Source organism: Fulmarus glacialis, unplaced genomic scaffold (assembly GCF_000690835.1).
Source record: "Fulmarus glacialis isolate BGI_N327 unplaced genomic scaffold, ASM69083v1 scaffold3731, whole genome shotgun sequence".
Lineage (NCBI taxonomy): Eukaryota > Metazoa > Chordata > Aves > Procellariiformes > Procellariidae > Fulmarus > Fulmarus glacialis.
This window is the reverse complement of record NW_009190728.1, coordinates 24,324-42,625: the sequence shown is the minus strand read 5'-3', so window position 1 is coordinate 42,625 and position 18,302 is coordinate 24,324. Positions and strand designations below refer to the sequence as shown.

Here is an 18,302-nt window from a genome sequence, read left to right as displayed (position 1 = left end):
AAGAAGGAAAAAATTAAAATACTTAGCATGATAGCAGGGGCAGGGCCATCCAGAAGAGAGGTTTGAACAGAACACTACTTTTATTTTCATGCTAACAATAAATTCTGAGCTTTACTTACACTGAGGAGCAGTAGGTCTTTTGAAAAAGGATACTAACACATACCAAAAGGACAGGACTGTGAATTCATCTAAGGAGACATATTTTAAGACATGACACAATTGATGTAATTACTTCTAATAAAAGTTAGTTTTCTAAAAATATTTGAAACCAAATTGCATTCTTGCCCCATTATTAGATTTGTTTGCCCATAGACACATTTATAAGATGACAAAATTCATTGTTTTCTTTGTGCAAATTAGAAAGTGATGAGTTTTCTTTTTTTAAGAAAACCTTCCAAGAATGTGTTTAAGCTCCTTACATGTCATTTGATACAGTACACCACTTCAGAAATACAGTGATAACTTAGAAATTTTTTGGAGGAAAAACCTAGCATGATATTCCTTTCTTAGTTACAAAACTTCATTACAATTACAGAATATTACAGCTTTCAGTTTACTATCTTTTCATAGCTCTATTTTATGAGAGCAGTAAGTGATGAAAAAAGAAACAGACCTAAAAATTCTTATTAGGGTAAATTGGCCCAAATTTAGTAGAGTCAGGTTCAGCACAAAAGAGACTATTCTCCATCATAGATGGTAACAGTTGTCTGCAGAGGCGGCGTCTTGTCCTACCACACTAGAGAACGTTGCATCCAGCCTGGAAACGCCACATAACTCCACATCACTTGTTCAAGAGAGAAACTAGGGTGGATATTGGAACACTAGCATCTAAACCTGGTCCCACATATGTCCGTGATGTCTGAACGACGATAACTCAGTGTGCCAACATTGAAGTGTTTAGAATCCAGAAAAAAATTTGCATATACTTTGGTACCAAGAAAATTAAAATCCCAATTAACTTTTTCCATTCTGTGAAGTGTCAACCACAAGCCACGTCTACAGAAATCCATGGCTGTAAAGTTGGTGAAAGAAGACCTCAGCTCTTTGTGGGTTTTCTTTTGTTTTGGGGTGGGTGGGGGGATGGTTTAATTAACATAGATTTAATTAACATAGCGGGGACAAAACCATAAAAGGGAAAAAATGTGGAAGATCTAATAGGTAGGTAAAACTATGAAGTAGTAACAGAAGTAGAAATAATTACTATTTGCATTTGAGGCAATATGTATTGCAAGCTATCGACGTGACACTCAGAATTTGTGTTTACTATTCATATTTAGGGGCTGGAGCGCCTCTTGGCTTTTACAGTGAGATGAGTTAATGTATAATATACATGGAAATTATTAAATATTTCAGTTAATGGAAATATGAATGGATAACATGAGCTAAAATAAATACTAATGTATATTATTAAACAATTCAACCGAGTCAGTCCAAATAAAAGCATGTGTCTTCAAAAAGATTACAGTGCGTTTTCTCGAATGAGGTGCTTGACCATGAATAGATAAGAAGAACATACAGCAGGTGTACACCTCATGTTCAGTTTTCTCTTCTAGTAGGGAGATTTAAAAAGATGCACTTAGTTACATATAAATACTTTTTAAAAGCTCACATATAAGGAAGAAAACTCCCCTTACAAAAAACCCCCATCTGTTAATACCTATTCATTTTTTTCTTTTTTAATTATATATACTCAATTTGACAAATTTTAATCCATTCTTTGTTGTATTAACGTTTTTCTGTTGGTTATTTCAGAGCATCAACTGAGATCAGGATGCAAGGAGCAGAAACTACCTGCCCACCCTTCAGCCTTCACCTTATAACCATAAAGATATATTTGTCCTTTCTTTAAATCCCAAAATGCTGTTAGAACATGCTATACTTAAAATAAATCCATCAGAAAAAACCAAAACTGGTAAAAACAGGATTAACACAGGTATCAGACATCACTGGTTGAATTCAGAGTATACGGCTTAGCTGGACTGAACTAATATTGTTCAATTTATGCATCTTGACAACTCCACTGCCCCATGAGGAGGCAGGGCTGTTCACGTTATTCAGTGTTATAAATTCTGTAATTTCTAATATTTTTTATATATAAAAAAAAATTGACCTCTTTGGTTATTCTGAGGGGCTCATCTGCACATTTGCAGCATAAATCCCTGAGACTTAAAATATCCTTCTGAGGGAGGGAATACTGGAAATACTGCCTAGGAATGAAGAAACATGCCTCCCTCAGTGAAATGTTCAAATAAGAGGATAGGTATCTGAAAAAAATTATCTAGGTAAACACGATTCTGCTGTGGTACAGGGATTGGATCAAATTATTTCAATGCGCTTTCTATATTCCTGTTATTTTGTTTTTATTATTGTGAGGTATTAGACCTTTGGCTCCACCTGTCTCTTGGTTTACCATTTCTTATGTCTTCAGCAGCCCATATCGTTGTGTGGTAAGCCTTCACAAGTTGGATGCTCACCCCTTGACACCTCAAATTCTCCAAGTAGAAATGTGGTATGTCCTCAGCAGAATTAATTACTCAATGCTACTGAAGGCAGTCATCTACATTTGTGCACCAAAAGATGCAAATCTGTCTGTACTCACCCCAGTGGGCAGACACAACCTGAAACACAAGGAAGGTGTGCTGAGAAAGTGAGGTTTAGCAGCTGATTCTCACAAGTTCTCTCTCTGCTGAGTTCAGGATCAACTTGTGGATTACTGCAGTTAATATAAATCTGTCCAACTGGGCAGCTGTGTGCTGGGGGAAAAAAATTGACAAACACATTAGTCTTCACATCTGAAATTCTGTATTCCATAAACGTGTGCAATAGATTTAGATTGAGAACACGTAACACAAAAGTGTAACATCCAGTAACACCAGTAACATCCGATTGCCTGTCTCTCCTGAGCGTACTTAACTTCATAGTACCCCTATAAATCTCATACAAAATACTGAAGTGAATATATTTGTTTAGTAAAAGACATGACTTTCTAAACAGTTAGTCAGGAATCAGCTCTCCAAAACAGAAATGCAAAGTACTACCAACAGAGAAACAGAAATCAACAGAAAGCAAAAAATATCAAAAAAAGGTTTGAGAGCTAGATGTGACTTTCCACGCTGGAGCCACTGACTATGAACAAAATGACTCTATTGCACAATTGCTTTTGGGTTGCACTGAGCAGACTGTGTATACACAACAGAAATGCCCGAAGTAGTGGCAGTGTTTTAAAGTGTTTTTGGTTAGTTGCTGGGATTTGTTTATTTATTTATAAGGGAGAGAGGTTCTGGATAATTGGCAAATCAGTACAACCACCACCTTCAAGTGCATGGGGAACACATTTCTGCTAAAGGCCAAAGACTTGGCAATTCTAGAACTGAAACCTTAAATAAAAGTCTTTCTCACTGAAGTAAAAGGAGCATTACAACAAGAGTATGGACCATGATACTTAATGACATACAAAATATACTGTAAAGAAAAAGCACTTGTTACATTCTTTTGCTTAAGTATGACAAAAGAAATACTCTTTTTTCATATTTCAGTTACTTAGGGTTTGTGGAGGGAAAGAAAAAATATCTGTGAAAAATTACTGCTAGCATTCAGTTCCTACAACCATGTTTAATGAGGCAAAGTTAACCTTTGTTTGTCCTACAGAAGTTCTGCTGTTTCTCATGCAGCTAAGCTTATTTACGTTAGCAATCTAAAAAATTAGTATTTTAAAGCATTGAGAAAAAAAAGTTGCTCAGATTTAACAGTATTTTGGACAGTTATGCTGCTGCTTTGCACGAGCCTTTCTTTCAATCACACAAATACATAATTCCTAAATTACTAATTCCCTTCTGCAAGTTATTCATCTGTACGTATTGCATAATCTTCTACTACAGATAAGGGGTTCCACAAAGACTAGAGGATACATATTCATTGGACTTGAAGTATCTTTTCCCTCGCTCTCTTCACTCACCTATTATGTTGTTATCACAATTCATTACTCCATCCCTGCAATGGCTGCAATAAGAATACATGAAGATGTAATGAGAGCCAGAAAGATCTAATATTAACGTTTGCTGTTTAACAATGAAGCATGCAGTATGAGTCAATACAAAATAACTGTATAAATGTTTGCATTGAACAGTAGAATAAAGCATGCATTGCCTTAACGCATAAACAATATCAATTACACTTCAAACTTTTGCTTTCTGCATAACGTTACCATGAGTTAAAATGCCTGGGCTGACATAAAAACACATACACCACTATACTGCTCCCAAAGACATCAGTGCGGTAAGAATAAACTAAGCCCTGTACATAACAGAATCATCATCATCTAAAACAAAAATGCAATGAGCAATAGCAGCATAGCAAAACCAAACCCTAAACACACATACATATATGTTAAAGCAAGCTCTGGGTATGTACTTTTATATGAACATTCTTAACACTATTATAAATGCTTTGTTTTCCTCACCATCAGCTTAGAACTCTGCTGAAAAGCAAGCTATTAGTTTCTGTAAAAATCTTGACAATACCAACAGTTCTTAAGTTATCCCAAAGTTGAAGGTAAAACCCCAATGTTGAATATAATACAATCACAAGCTATTACGACTGCAACAATTTTTTGTACTGAACTGGAGTGACTTTTCCCCAAGCAAAACATAGTAACAGTAGGTTGATAACTGTCTTTTCTCAACTGCTCCTAACATGAATCATGAACAAACTATCCATCTGGAAACATCTCACAATATCATGAATTTCTATCTCATTTATAACAAAATGAATGCTTCAACTATTTCAGTGTTCTTGGCTCACAGGAGTAAACAGTGATGCAGTTGCCAATTTCTATCCTTGTGCTGTCTCAAACTAAATTTGCTTCAGCAATATGATAGGAATCTGGAATAGCAACATACTGTGACTATTATCAGAACCAACTGGAACTACAGTTCATAATCAGAACCTAAAAAAATTTAAAAAACTCAATGTTAATCAAGATTCAAAATAAAAATTTTAAGTTAGTGTATCATAAAGCTTGTAGCATGTATACCCATTCACATATGCAAAATATTTCACAGACAGGAACAGACACAACATGTTTCCCCTACATGACACAGTTCAGCAAAGAAACAAGCAAACTGCGTAAAACTCAACCCTAACAAGATACTGCATGCAGGGAAGCACTGAGCAACATAATACTGTCTGCTCCTGTCTAACTCCAGCCAAAATAGTCTAGTACTTTTATAGAATGGTAGCAGATCTGATAGCAACTCATTGTCAGGGGAAAAAACGTAGCAGCACTGGCTTCATTTCAGGTCCTGTGTTTCACTACAGAACCTGAGCCCATGAACTCCAGCACTATTCTCCCATTCTTTTGCAACGGCAAAGACTTCCCCAGTACACCTACTGCTAGGTCAGCAGATTCATAATCAAATTCTGTATGTGCTACAGCCACCCTGCTGTCATGTTTGGAGTTGTGTATGTACCCCAAAGAACTGCAGGAAAAGTGTCCCAGCTCAAGGACTTCACAGTATAACTCAGCCGATAGGCAAAGCAGTACCAAAGGGAACTGATAGAGAGGCAACTCAAATGCTGACATAATGTCGATTCAAAATGAAAATATGTTAAAGAACTGGTTGAAAACAACAGAGCAGAAAGGCTCCATAGACAAACATGAGAAGAAATTCCACTTTGAAAGTGGAAGTTCCAAAGAGGAAGCACGTGAGAAGAAAAAGGACAGACAGTGCATAATAAAGACAATTGTTTCTAATAAACACACAGTGACAGATAAAAACCCAATATATTGCGTGTATTTTTTTCCAGTTCATCCACACACATAGTCTTACATGATTCCTAATGTATTGCTCAGCACAAGGTAATTCAGAGGAGCTGACAGTCTGTACCTCCATGTTTGAAAGCCTTTCCTCTCAACAGATCTGTATACAGCCTTGTTAAAACGTGGCAAGCAAAAGTCATGACTAAACAGGAGATACAGATCTCTTATTTTATCTTAAAGACTAGTAGTTGTAAACCAGAAGATATATTTTAATTAACACATTCACATGAAACATAAGCTGCCAGATTCGAAGTAACTCCACTGAAATCAACAGAAAGATGATTTTCACCTGTAGTCATTTCTAAAAAATGCATTTGTGGATGATCATATGATCAGTGTGCATTCAGCCAAATATCCACCATAGAGCTTAGCGTAATTAGCTAAATTAGACCTTTGAGGAAGATGATGAAAGGAAGCAAATCAAAGAATCTACCAGGAGAAGCCCCTTCCCATGACTGCCAGTGTTGTCTGGCACATGCTCTGTGAACAAAAATATCCATGAAAGCAGGCAACAGTGCCCCCAGACTTAGCAGAATAGATTGCCTGGTACTCCCCAGGGAATCTGCCCTAAGGTAAAGATGAGCTAACTTGACAATTAAGATATATATTTACAATGATCAGTATTTATGGACACTAGGCTGCTAACAGGAGTGAGAGTGTGTGTTTACTAAGTGTCCCTATTGCAATAGATGTCTGACAATATTAATCTCTTTATGGCCTTTACAACAAATCTAAGTATTACACTGATCTATCACAGACATTATTTGATCTGTTCTGCTTTTAATTCAGTGCCATTACAACTGATACAGGCAGTGACAGCTCAAACATTACTTCAAGAAAAAGAATTCTGAAAGCTTGTTTTTTACAGAACTTCTTGTCTGCATTATTTAACCTCCTCCATTCAGAACCAACTGTTGAAAAGGATGCATCTGGCAGCAGTCAGAATGGTTTAACAAGTTTTCTTCTTTAATGCCATGACTATAATGATGCAAATGGAAAGGCAAGAGGACAAGAACAAATGCTAAATGTAAGGAACAAGAACAGAGATGCTTATTTACCTTTGGCTGCAGCTGAGAGTTAATTTGTGTTGTTTCTTAGCTGATAAAGCCACATTGCTCTTTCACACTGATTCTATACTAGTGAAAGACAGATTCTTAATTATTCTTCATAAATGGATTTGCAATCTGGTATAGGGAAGGAGAATAGCAATGAAGGTCTAGCTGAACAGACTTGAATGGACAGTCAGGAAATGCCTGGGGTTTTCTGGAGCTCTCCACATTGATATGGATCTACAAAATTATAGTGGCTTTTCTCTCTACTTTGCACTTCAGTATATTGGATTATAAGCACAGCACCCTGAAAACCTAAGCTCTAAAGAAGCTCTGTCCAAACATGCACAGAAAACCAATGTAGGTTTATTCTGTATGTTTCATTAAAAAAAAAAAACCAAACAACAAAACAACAACAAAAACACCCAACAGGCTACCCAGAATGATTTTACAGAGCTCTTAAAAAAGAGACACTACTCAACCAGTGAAAAACAGTTTGGTATCTTACCATTTGCCCAAAGATGTCATAACATTTTCTCCAGGGGTATAGTCAATTCCTTGAAAATAACATGGGCATTCATTTCTGGAATAGAGGAAAAACATGTAACTCATTAACTCAAACTGAAAGAAGAAAAAAAATTCCCATTGACTTAATTGCTGTTCAAAGTTCAATTGGTTGCTTTGTTGGTTCTGGTGACGTTTTTTCGTTGGTTGGTTGGAGTTTTTGTGTTGGGTTTTTTTGGTGTTTTCGTGGTTTTGGGTTTTTTGTTTTCTTTTGTTTTTTGTTTGTGTGGTTTTGGTTTTGGTGTTGTTTTTTTTTTTAAATACAGGAAATTGATCTCAATACTGCCATATAACTTGAGCACAGTCCAAACAAAGCAGAACCTCTAGGTAGCAATAAACACCTTTTGTATCTCTCATATGCCAAAAACCAGACACTATGTAACAACTAGCTTTGGTGACGTTGGATGAGTGTTAGTACTACAAAAAAAGCTATTTTTGATCAACATACAGGTTCTGTATAATTTTAAGATCCTGCCAAGTTTACAGATGCATAATATCTACAAGGTTACATGTTTATTAGCTTTTCACTCTGACTTGTAAATGCAATGGTCTAAAATAGTGAGTGTGACTATCCAGTCACTAGGCTAGTGCAGCTTTACCTACCTCTGGACACATCGTTCAGTCTTGGAATTCAAATACATTCCAGAGGGACAAGCACAGCCTTCAACACAATCACTGCTGCATGTCTCTGGCACAGACAGTGCTTGGCAGGTTCTGCCACAGGTAGATACACAAGTACTGTACTCCTTTGTATCTTCACATGAAAGAGCTGTCCAAATCAAACAAATCTCTCAAATTACAGTGCAAGAGACTCAAGTACCTCCCAACAGTTTTCTGATAAACATCTCTATTCTTTCATTCCCAATCACACTGAATTCCACTAAAATTGCTATCTTGGCACTACACTGTGTAAACTACACAGATGTAAATCCGCAGTAATAACAAGTACAATGAAGTCTGCACAGTTAATCCAGGTTTACACTGGGGAAACCTAACAGCTGAAGCTTTTTTCCTCTAACTCTGAAAATGCTTGGCTCTTGTGCATGGGCTTTGGGAAACACACAGCATCTTAAAGAAAAGATTAAAAGCAATAAATAAAATGTGTGTACTTTGCAGATGTTGCACAATACCATCTTAAGTTTTCTTTTATATATATCCTATAAAGCTCTACTTAAAAAAAGATCTGAAATTCTTGAAATACTAAAAAGATTCACTTCTTTTAAACCCTACAAGCATGATTTTTAAAATATATTCTAATAAAACCAATCTTGCTTCTAGAAAAGTAAAATAAAATTAAATGGTTTGAATGATTCATTCAGTCATAGTGGACACAGCCATTCATGCCATAATGACTGCAAGCAAGCCATCCTTTTCAGATATACATATAGATACTCCGGCTTGCAATACTTAAGCTGGACCAACTTTCCAAAATTCTCTTTATCATGCATTACAACATGGATAATTACATGGTGTGATGAAAACTATCAGATGTTGAATTCTTGAATGTTACTTAGAAAAGATTTTCAGCCTTGTTTACAGAGCCAACCTACCGAAACATCAGGGGTGTCAGTTTAGGGTTGTTTTATAGGGTTTCCAAATCTATCATTTTAAAAAATGTAGTTGATAGGACATGCAGTGTCCTCATCATCTTTTGCATCACTAAATGTTCATATAAAACTAAAGAATTTAATAATATTATCCACTCCTCTACTTGTGAGGCTTTATAGAGCAGATAACAGATGTCACCTTTGGCTATCTCTACACTATCTATATTCTTCCATTAATTTTAAATTAAATATCAATAATACCAATTCTCCATACTTATTTCAGCACACTGTATATTTCAGTGTCACTGACAGTAATAGAGATTGTCAGACAGCAGAAGTTGACAATAATCCAGTTAAAACTGCTAAATACATCACCATCATTTTTCATGTCATTCATTTAAAGAATTAGATAAACCTAACATCTACAAGGAAAAGAACAAATCTATTTACACAGCTCATGAATAATATCAACATGGGTATAAGATATTCAAAGCCATATACAAGATATAGACATATTTTTCATTCTGTATATGTTTGAAGCCCTCCAATTACTTTCAAAAATCTTTGCGTTGTTTCTTAAGTCAAAAGAACTAAAGAAAGCTAACTATAAAGCAACAATCCTCTAAAAACACTGGTACTAATTCTGTCTTGACAAAAGAACCACCTTGCCCTGTATACAAAAGATTGTCCTAGAATTAATCCTCTTCTCATTTAAAATATTATATTAATCTAATTTTATTTTCTGATTGTCATTCTAAAGTCCTCAAACAGTAATTATTTAAGGCAACTCACCGCAGTCTGGGACACCTCCTCTAAAATCTATTACAACTCCAAATCTTCGGCAATGATGAGCATAATGGGCCAGAGCAGAGCAAAAACAAATCTGTCCACATTTGCAAGTGTCTCTTCTGCACTGCTCAAAATAGGGAACAGGACTCAAATAGGGGTAGCATGGAGCAAAAAGTTCTTTCGTAAGGATGCTACAAGCTTCCGCTGCATAAGAGGCTATACAAATAACAGATTAAACACTGTTTCAGTGAGGGAGTTTAAAAAGACTTGGAATAAAAAGTGACTTCTATACAATGCAACTGATCATAGTTATATACTATTGCCATATATATCTTTTTATCTTTCGTATCTATACAACTGTATAGAAAGACAGAAAAGAAGTTAGCTGCTCATAGTTTTGAACTTGTTCTGGGAATGATTTTAAGGTATTTGGAAGACTTTACAATATGCAGACAGTGCCTACATACAGTCTCCTATCTTTAAACTGATGGATGTGAGTTAGGCAACAGATGCTACACATCACCCACCGCCTTTCATAAACACACAGGATTACATATCTCTTCAGTTTAAGTCATTCCCAGTAACTACCTCAGGTAGGTCAGTATTTTAAAGAATAATCTGTTACCCACTGTTCCAGTTGCATAAGGCTGCAACCACTTCCAGAGCTGCTAGCTTGGGATAGCACTATCGCACAGGAGAACAAGAGCAGTGTCAAATAGTTATATAAGAAGCTCCAAACATAGCACTCATCTGAATACCTTAATTCTGAATGCATTAAATAATTGTGCAATAGTGGTAAAAGAAATAATATGCTGTATTAGCATACCCAGAAAAAGATAAATTTATATTTCTCATAAAATAAGAGAGATGCATAAACTAGGACTTCAAAATTCCTTTTCCGGAATTCCTGACTTCCTGTACAGGCCACTTTTTTTTACATTCATGTCCAAACCCATTACCAAGAATGCAGCTTCTTAGTGCTGCACATTGTGTAAATACTCGAAAGGCAGGATGATGTTGTAGCAGGAGATGCGATGATTTCCTAGCACTGCTGAAATTACAGGTAAAACCTTAATTGGTATTTTACCTCTGTATCTTGCCTAAAAGCATGTAAAGTCCAAGACAAGAAGCGGTAGGAACTGTGAAATGGGTATAACTGATGATCTACAAAGTTCATCGTTATTAAAGGATGTCTTATTGACCATCTGTGGTCCTCATGGCATCAGCCACTAGCATCTTTCCCCAACTGGACCCTTACAGCTGAATCTAAAGGCTGGCGGCACGTAAGTATCTTTCTCCTACTCATTCTGCTCCACAGCAGACAACTAAACTAAATGTTTCATTTTTTCCATATTTTCAAAACTGAATACTGCAATACTTTTGAGTCTTCATCTTAACTAGTGCAGCATCACCAATACTAGACATACTACCAACCTTTAATGCATGTCTAAATTAACACATTGTAACGGCAAACCAGAAATAAAAAGGGGGTATTTCAAGTGCCTCTGCAAGGCTAAACAATACACTACGTAATTTGTTAGGGGATTGAACTCAACAGATGCTACCTGTAAGTATTAATTTTTCAGTGGGTAGGACTGGTTATTACTTTACCTGATCCAACTAGGAAAATCGGCACAGGTATAATAAGTAGAAATGCTTTTGTCAATAACAATTGACCTTCACTGCCCACCTGCCTGCAGATGAATATCACACGGATCCATTTGTGAACTATCATGCACAAGAATGCACGCTGATGAAGTTTTCCATGTGTTTCCAAACAGCTCTGGAGTGCTTTCGGCTACCCCAACTGGAGATCTTTTACAAAACAGAAGTCAGTCACAAAAGATATAGTGAATTTACAGAATGGTCTCAGTTCTACCATCCCCTTCAGCAGAGATGATTCAAGCTCCCCTTCCACTGTTCCATATTCTCATGCACTCTCCCATAAAGCACCGTCAGCTTAAGTTTCAGGACTCGACTCTTTCTTTCCAGGCAAAGGCCCAGAAATGAAAGAGAAGATGTGCTCTAGAGCCATTAGATACTTTCTAAGGAAGGACAGATCAAAACAGACCAAGTTCCATTTTCACAGGAGAGAAGGAGGGAGCACCACTGTCCTGAAAGTCTGCACTCTTATTCATACTTCTGCCTCCTCAGTGATATCTGATCCATTTTTATCTCTCCTCTACCTATAATTCCCTGTCTGTTCCTTGGTAGCTGACTTCCCAGGATGTCTAGTCCCTGCAATAAAGAAGAAGGAACAGAAATCCCAGGGTCCAGAGATATAACTGCAAAAGCAATTGAATAGATATCCATGAAGCCCAGGTAAGCAGAGGGGCAGCAGAAGCTGAAAGATAGAAAGACTTTGACGAAAATAACTGAAGCACATTAATATTGTATAAGGACAATGATCAAAACTGTGCATTTAAATATGGGATGTTACACCCTAGGGAAAAGATTGCATTAGGCATACAACCAGAAGTATTACTTCTGGTAAAATAGCTGGGGGTGGAGGTGCTGCAAAAGACACCGCTGTCTATGGCAAGCCTCCCAAATCTGGTGTGGATCAGGTGTTTTCTGTACATGTCAAGATGCTTGCACATTATGATTTGTGTCATGTCTCAGCAAAATTTGTAAGTTCCTGTAGTTTAAGGGCTTTTTTCACAAATATAAACTATTGAACAACTTCTCACTTATTTGAGAACAAGTCCAAAGACCGTCATCAAAAACTTACTTGCTTCAAACAGAAATATTTTAAGTAGTTTTACATAAATAGTATCTCTTCATTGAGATCCTGTCTATATATTTCCTAGTCTTGTTATAAACAATATTCTGATAATACTTTTTAACCTTTAAGATGGAAATTGTTCAAAAATCCACTAGAATATTTGTGTGTGTGTTTTTAAATGGGAACTATTATGGAAAGTTTTCCCATTTTTCTATTAGTTTTTATTTTAAAAATTCCAATTGTTTTGAGAGAAAGTTCTCCTACTCTTTTTTTTTCCCCCCCTTGGTCAAATAAATATTCTGTCATGCTCTAAATTCATGTTTGCCTTCTCCTACTTCCATTAGGCTACTTGATCCTCTGGAAGCACATTTGTTCTTTAGCATCTGTAGGAAATATGCTGCAAAGAAGCTGAATAAACAGCAATTTTGACTGGTGCTCAGGCAGCTCTGACCACCTTTCACTGCATCACAACGAAGCGAAGCTCAGGCAAAAGCCAACTTCTGTTGCTGGCCTGCAGACGCTGAACAACAGAGGCTCTGTCAGAGAGAGCAGATTAGAATTTGCAGCAGAAGACAGGAGCTGGAATGAGATAAAGAGACTTGCAGGGAGGCAGAAAGTCCCTTATATAGGCCACTCCATATTTTGGACAAAATTTTTCAGATAAACTAGCACTTATGAGTCACATATATTTCACTGTATTTTTATATTAAAATATTTTAAGCAAAACCTGGCTTGATATCCTATAGTTGAAGTTTCAGATTTTCTGTTAGCAAACTAAAACCTACTATCTATCTCACTAACACAAAACTTTAAAATAAATTATTCTTGGCATCTAGCCATTCAGCTTCAGCTTGATCTACCACTCTAACTGCAGATATTCATGTACTGGCAAATAGAAATCTTGCAGCTATTCATACAGAAAATCATCCTCCGTATTTCCATTGAAGGTTCCGCAAAGGCCCACAGTATCATCTTTCCACCGTCCATCAGCTTGAAGGTAAAGCCTCAGTCCTTCTCTGTCATACAGTATCTGTAATCCAATGTGTGTCTTTACTTGAAGAAATACTGAGGAGAGTTTCTGTATTTCAAACAACTCTGGTGAGTAAAAACAGAGATTGTTGAAAGGCAAAGGAAACCTGCTTGCAATTTACATTTTGTTTCTTGTCATTTCACTGGTTTTGTTTGATATCATTTTTATGTAAGTTACATTTTTTTTCTATTAAGACCCTATTTTCCTCTAATCATTGATTTCTCACAAAAGGTTACACTGATTCAGACTTTAAAGAAGAAAACAAGAAACTTAGGACAGTCACCACACTTTTTAAAAATGCATCCAGAGTTCACTGGAATATTCATAAAGGTTAACTAAAAGCAAATCAGTTTAAAGACACAAACATTGCAGATAACATTGCAGACCATTTATTTTAGACAACCTGATCTTAAGACCAGCAATGTGCTTCCTATATTAAAGCCTTTTTTGGGAAATTCCCGAAGAGCCAAGGCCCCACAGACATCAAGTGTACTAATGATTTGCATATAAAGCTCTCATTGAAGCTAACATTGAATCTCACAGAACACAGTCATGTATTCATATGTAGAATACTTGGTAATATCTTCCAGAGGGAGAGATTTAAAAACTCATCGAAGCAAAAAAACAAAATGAATTTTTTATCTGAAAATCTGTAAAGGGCAAGAGGGCTCCTTCCACTTACATTTACTCGAGTTGCTTACAAAAAAGGGAAAAAAAATTATTCAGTTCAAGAATCAGAGAAAAGAATTTCCCCTCAGAAAAGAACTAACCAACCTTGTAAATGTTAGGGACGGCATTTGGACTTGTTAAGAGACAGAACATACTCAATCTTAACATAAGAGACACTAGCCCAATACAGCTACTGTACAACTCCTACCATTAATGTAAAAAGTACATCAGCAGTTAATTTGTGAAACGTTTCATAAAAAATTAACAATGTTGCCGTTAACAATATACCACTTAACTTCAGTATGTTAGCAATATTGACAGTATCACAACATACACATATGCCATTAAAATACTGCTTGATAGGAGTTATATGCTTATATATTATTCCTTACCATCTGCATAAGGCAGGTTAATTTTGTACTGGTCATATACCAAAACATCTCCTGAATGAGTCAGAGTCACTTGCCTCTTGGGGTCCTGCTTAAGAATAAGGCTGATTGATTGGATACATGATCCATCCTGGTTCTACAAGTAAGAGCAAAATAATTTAAAAAAAAAAAAATCAAGTAGGATGAATGTTAAATAAGAGTGCAAGTAAAGCTATAATTAGTGGGGAATTGAAAATTTTCAGTTGTATCTTGCTTCTTAGCAGACTGCACTTGTAAAACATACAGCTTTACAGCTAAGTAAGAAAACTTAGTATTTTGAATGATTTCACATATATGTTAACCTGTTATGCAAATACAGCTCAGAAGTGGGATTTGGAAAGAGAAACTTAAACAATTCTTACATAGCTTAGTACAAAGACACTTACCATTCATGAGACCCCTTGATTAAAGGCCCACTGAGGCTGAGTTAATGCTCACAAACAAGGGTGCATTATCCACACAGCAGTGCACAGAAATCCAAATCTGTACTTTAAAGTGTTCTGATATACCCAGGTTCTTTTAAAGCATATTTAAGATACAAAATTCTTTTAAAAGCAAACAGTAATGAAAGACAGAAGCATCTTGTGAATCATTTAAAATAGCATTTAAGTTCATTATTTCTGAGAGGAGTTGTGGAGTATGTTCATAAGCTCCCTGGATGAATACTGATGAAGAAAGACAGCATTGTAACTGCATACAATATCACAACATCCAACAGGCCCAACTTGCTTATTGTTACTACCATTGCTTATTCTTATTTCCGTTTCAGTTCTCGAAGTCAAAACGTCATATAGAAAAAACACGGGAAGAAATACTGCATGTCAGTCTGGATGAAACATACTCCAAAGAAATTCTAGATCAACCTCATCTACCTTACCTACACCCACTCTCTTCAGTGGCACTTAATTGTCAACATTACCAAAAGCACTAATTGAGTACTTCATAACATAAAGAAGCTACGTGGCCTACACAGAAAATTTCACAACAGCTTAAAGATCAAGAATTGAATTCAAGTTAACTGCTTTCATCGAAACTGAAGTCAACTATAGTACCCTTGTTCTACGTTAGTTAAGCTGGATTTTTTTTCCATTCAAGCAAGTCCTGAAATTGGTTGGTACCTAAATGAAGTCCCAAACTATTTAATATTCCTGCATGTTTTATGTTACTGTAGTGATCTTTGACAAGACACCATACCACACAGGTGGAAAGCAGCACAAGTCTGAGGGCTATTGAATATTGAATGTTTTCAACATATCACAGTAACAAATACACCTGTACTAAATAACACGGAAACTAGCCAGATAGATGATTAACACTAGTCAGTTCCTATCAAAGTTTCCAGGCCAGGACTTCCACCTTTCAGAATAACTATTGGAAAGAATGCTTATTAAAGCATGTTTATTAATCACAGAAGATTACCAGATTTTTCTTAACAGAATGAATTTGATCACTGCTTAATTTTTTAAAAGGAAAAATGTTCTATCACAGAGAATCAGGCAGAGGTGGATCGAGAGATAACTTGAACTTTACCATGTCAGCATCCTGTAACTCACCTTGCTACATGCTGAAAGACATCAGAATCACAGACCACCTTCTACTTTCTTTTTGCTCTAGAAAGGAACTAAGTTTCTGCCACTCCTGCTATACTCCAATCTCTTTACTATAGCTTCTGAGACAACAGCTTATTTACATTAGCTTAGTGTGGCTGGATAAAGTTCAGAGACTGTCTATTCCCTGCCATCTACAGATGTCAGACCTTGTAACTGTTTAAAAGGTATTCAAGAAAAATGTCAAAAAATTGGGTCCAGTCACTTTTGGCACACTATTTGTTCATCTTACTTTCATTTTGATTATGCATCTTCAATGTCTCATAATGTCTTATATACCAAAACATACACAGACATGTCTGAAATCACTTGGTCAAAGAGCAGCCTAGGTCTCACTGGAGGAAGTTTCTCATTGATTGGATCTGGCCCTGAGCTGCAGTCCAGAAACATTCAGCAAAGGTGCAGGAGGCTGCACTTTCCAGTCCCACTGTCTACAGTGAAGGTATAACTGATGATGAAATAGTAAAATGCTAAGCATCTTCAGTGCTGAAGGAGGCACTGAACAAGATTTAGTTAAAATATCCCTACCTTTGGACAGTCACACTAACAGAAAAATTATACTGTGAATAGCACCCTTCATAGTGCAAACAGATTAGGATGTTCAGTTCAAAGATTTACACTCTTATCCAACTCTCACTGACTTTCACTGGGACTTGCCTAATACAGGGCAAATGCTGTCCCACTTGTTGAAAACAATTACTAGAGCTGCAAAGATCTCTGAACACTACCATGTGGCTTTGACAGATGCTGAACTAGCACAGAGCAGATCATCTGTCAGTCCTTCAAGTACCATGGACACACAACTACACATAGTGGTGCGTAAAGATTAAAAACTACATTCAGAACTTCCCTGTCTCTAAATAATAGTGCAACAGTGATCGTTCACCAACAGTTGAAATAATAAAATGAAACTTAAAGGTAGCAAATTATAAAAATAACTGGAGATACATCATCAGCTCAACCAGCTCTCCTGGACTGATGGTGAAGACAGATATCTGCATTGTGAAGCCATGCTCTTGTAGCTTTTCTTGCTGTCTTGCCTCTTTACTAAGAAATTAGGTTTCTGTGCATATCATTCAGCAGCAGTGGCTATAAACTGACAATTTTGTCAACCTTTTAAGAAGCTGAAAATAAAAGAAAACCAGCCGGTACGCATAGCAGACCAGAGCCAAGAGAACAACCCTCCATAGTACATACATTACTACACAATATTGACAAAAGCTTTATTATTCCTTCATGCTGAAACTAAAGGAGAAATTCTGCCTGACAATGATTCTCTGTTCCAATGAACTGCTTCTTTCACAGCACTGCCCCTGTCAATTTTCAGCAGGTGTTTTCACAGGAATGGCCATTTCTCTCACTAGACACTTAAAAAAATTTCTATATTCAGAAGACCTTCTCATCATACAAACTACAAAGCCAGTGAGGTTGTCACCTGAAACTCAGATAAGGTTGAGCTCTGCTGATCATTTGACTGATCCTCTGTCCAAGAAGTGCTTAAACAAAATTTCACATCGTTTTGAAATAACTTGTTGCCTGATGACTGTTTATGTCACCAGCTCTAAGACTCTAGATGACTGGATTCTTTGTGATTCAGTGAGCTAAAATCTCCCCAGGTATCTTCTTTCTACATTTTTTAATCTGCTTGAATGAGATGGGACTGATAAGTTGTTTTTTTTTTAAAAGACATCAAGAAATATGAGATTCTGCACTACAAATCTTTTAGCTTCCCATTTCAATTCATTAATTTTTATAAATGGGAAAAAGATAATGGATGGTGCCTAGGGAACTGTAAAGCAGCTCTTCTGCCAAGTAGTACCAGCTAGTTGACAGTTAGACACTTGAATAGCTGCACTGAAGCCCCACATTCTTGTGTTACAGTACACAAACTGTTCTCACTACCCTCTCACCATTTGTACCTTGATTATTAAATTAGCAGCACTTACACCTGGAACACACCACATAAGCCTCTGATCACCCACCTGGCTGTTCGCGTCCAGAATGCTTCACTCAAACCTTTGTAAAAGTCTATACCTATTAAGGACTGATCAGGCTAGCTTTGTTAAAGGCTAGGTG

The 18,302-nt window shown here is 36.5% G+C and overlaps 1 protein-coding gene across 1 annotated transcript in view; it reads right to left on the bottom strand.

The window, feature by feature from the left end:
- Positions 1-18,302, bottom strand: part of OTOG (otogelin) — a 100,663-nt gene that overhangs the window by 62,049 nt on the left and 20,312 nt on the right. Inside the window, exons 13-20 of the mRNA XM_009586323.1 lie at positions 14,584-14,716; positions 13,410-13,587; positions 11,458-11,582; positions 9,771-9,983; positions 8,035-8,200; positions 7,376-7,450; positions 3,956-3,999; positions 2,600-2,753 (exon numbers count right to left, since the gene is read on the bottom strand). Of these exons, the coding sequence (XP_009584618.1) occupies positions 2,600-2,753; positions 3,956-3,999; positions 7,376-7,450; positions 8,035-8,200; positions 9,771-9,983; positions 11,458-11,582; positions 13,410-13,587; positions 14,584-14,716 (1,088 nt within the window). The remainder of the gene's footprint in view (positions 1-2,599; positions 2,754-3,955; positions 4,000-7,375; positions 7,451-8,034; positions 8,201-9,770; positions 9,984-11,457; positions 11,583-13,409; positions 13,588-14,583; positions 14,717-18,302) is intronic.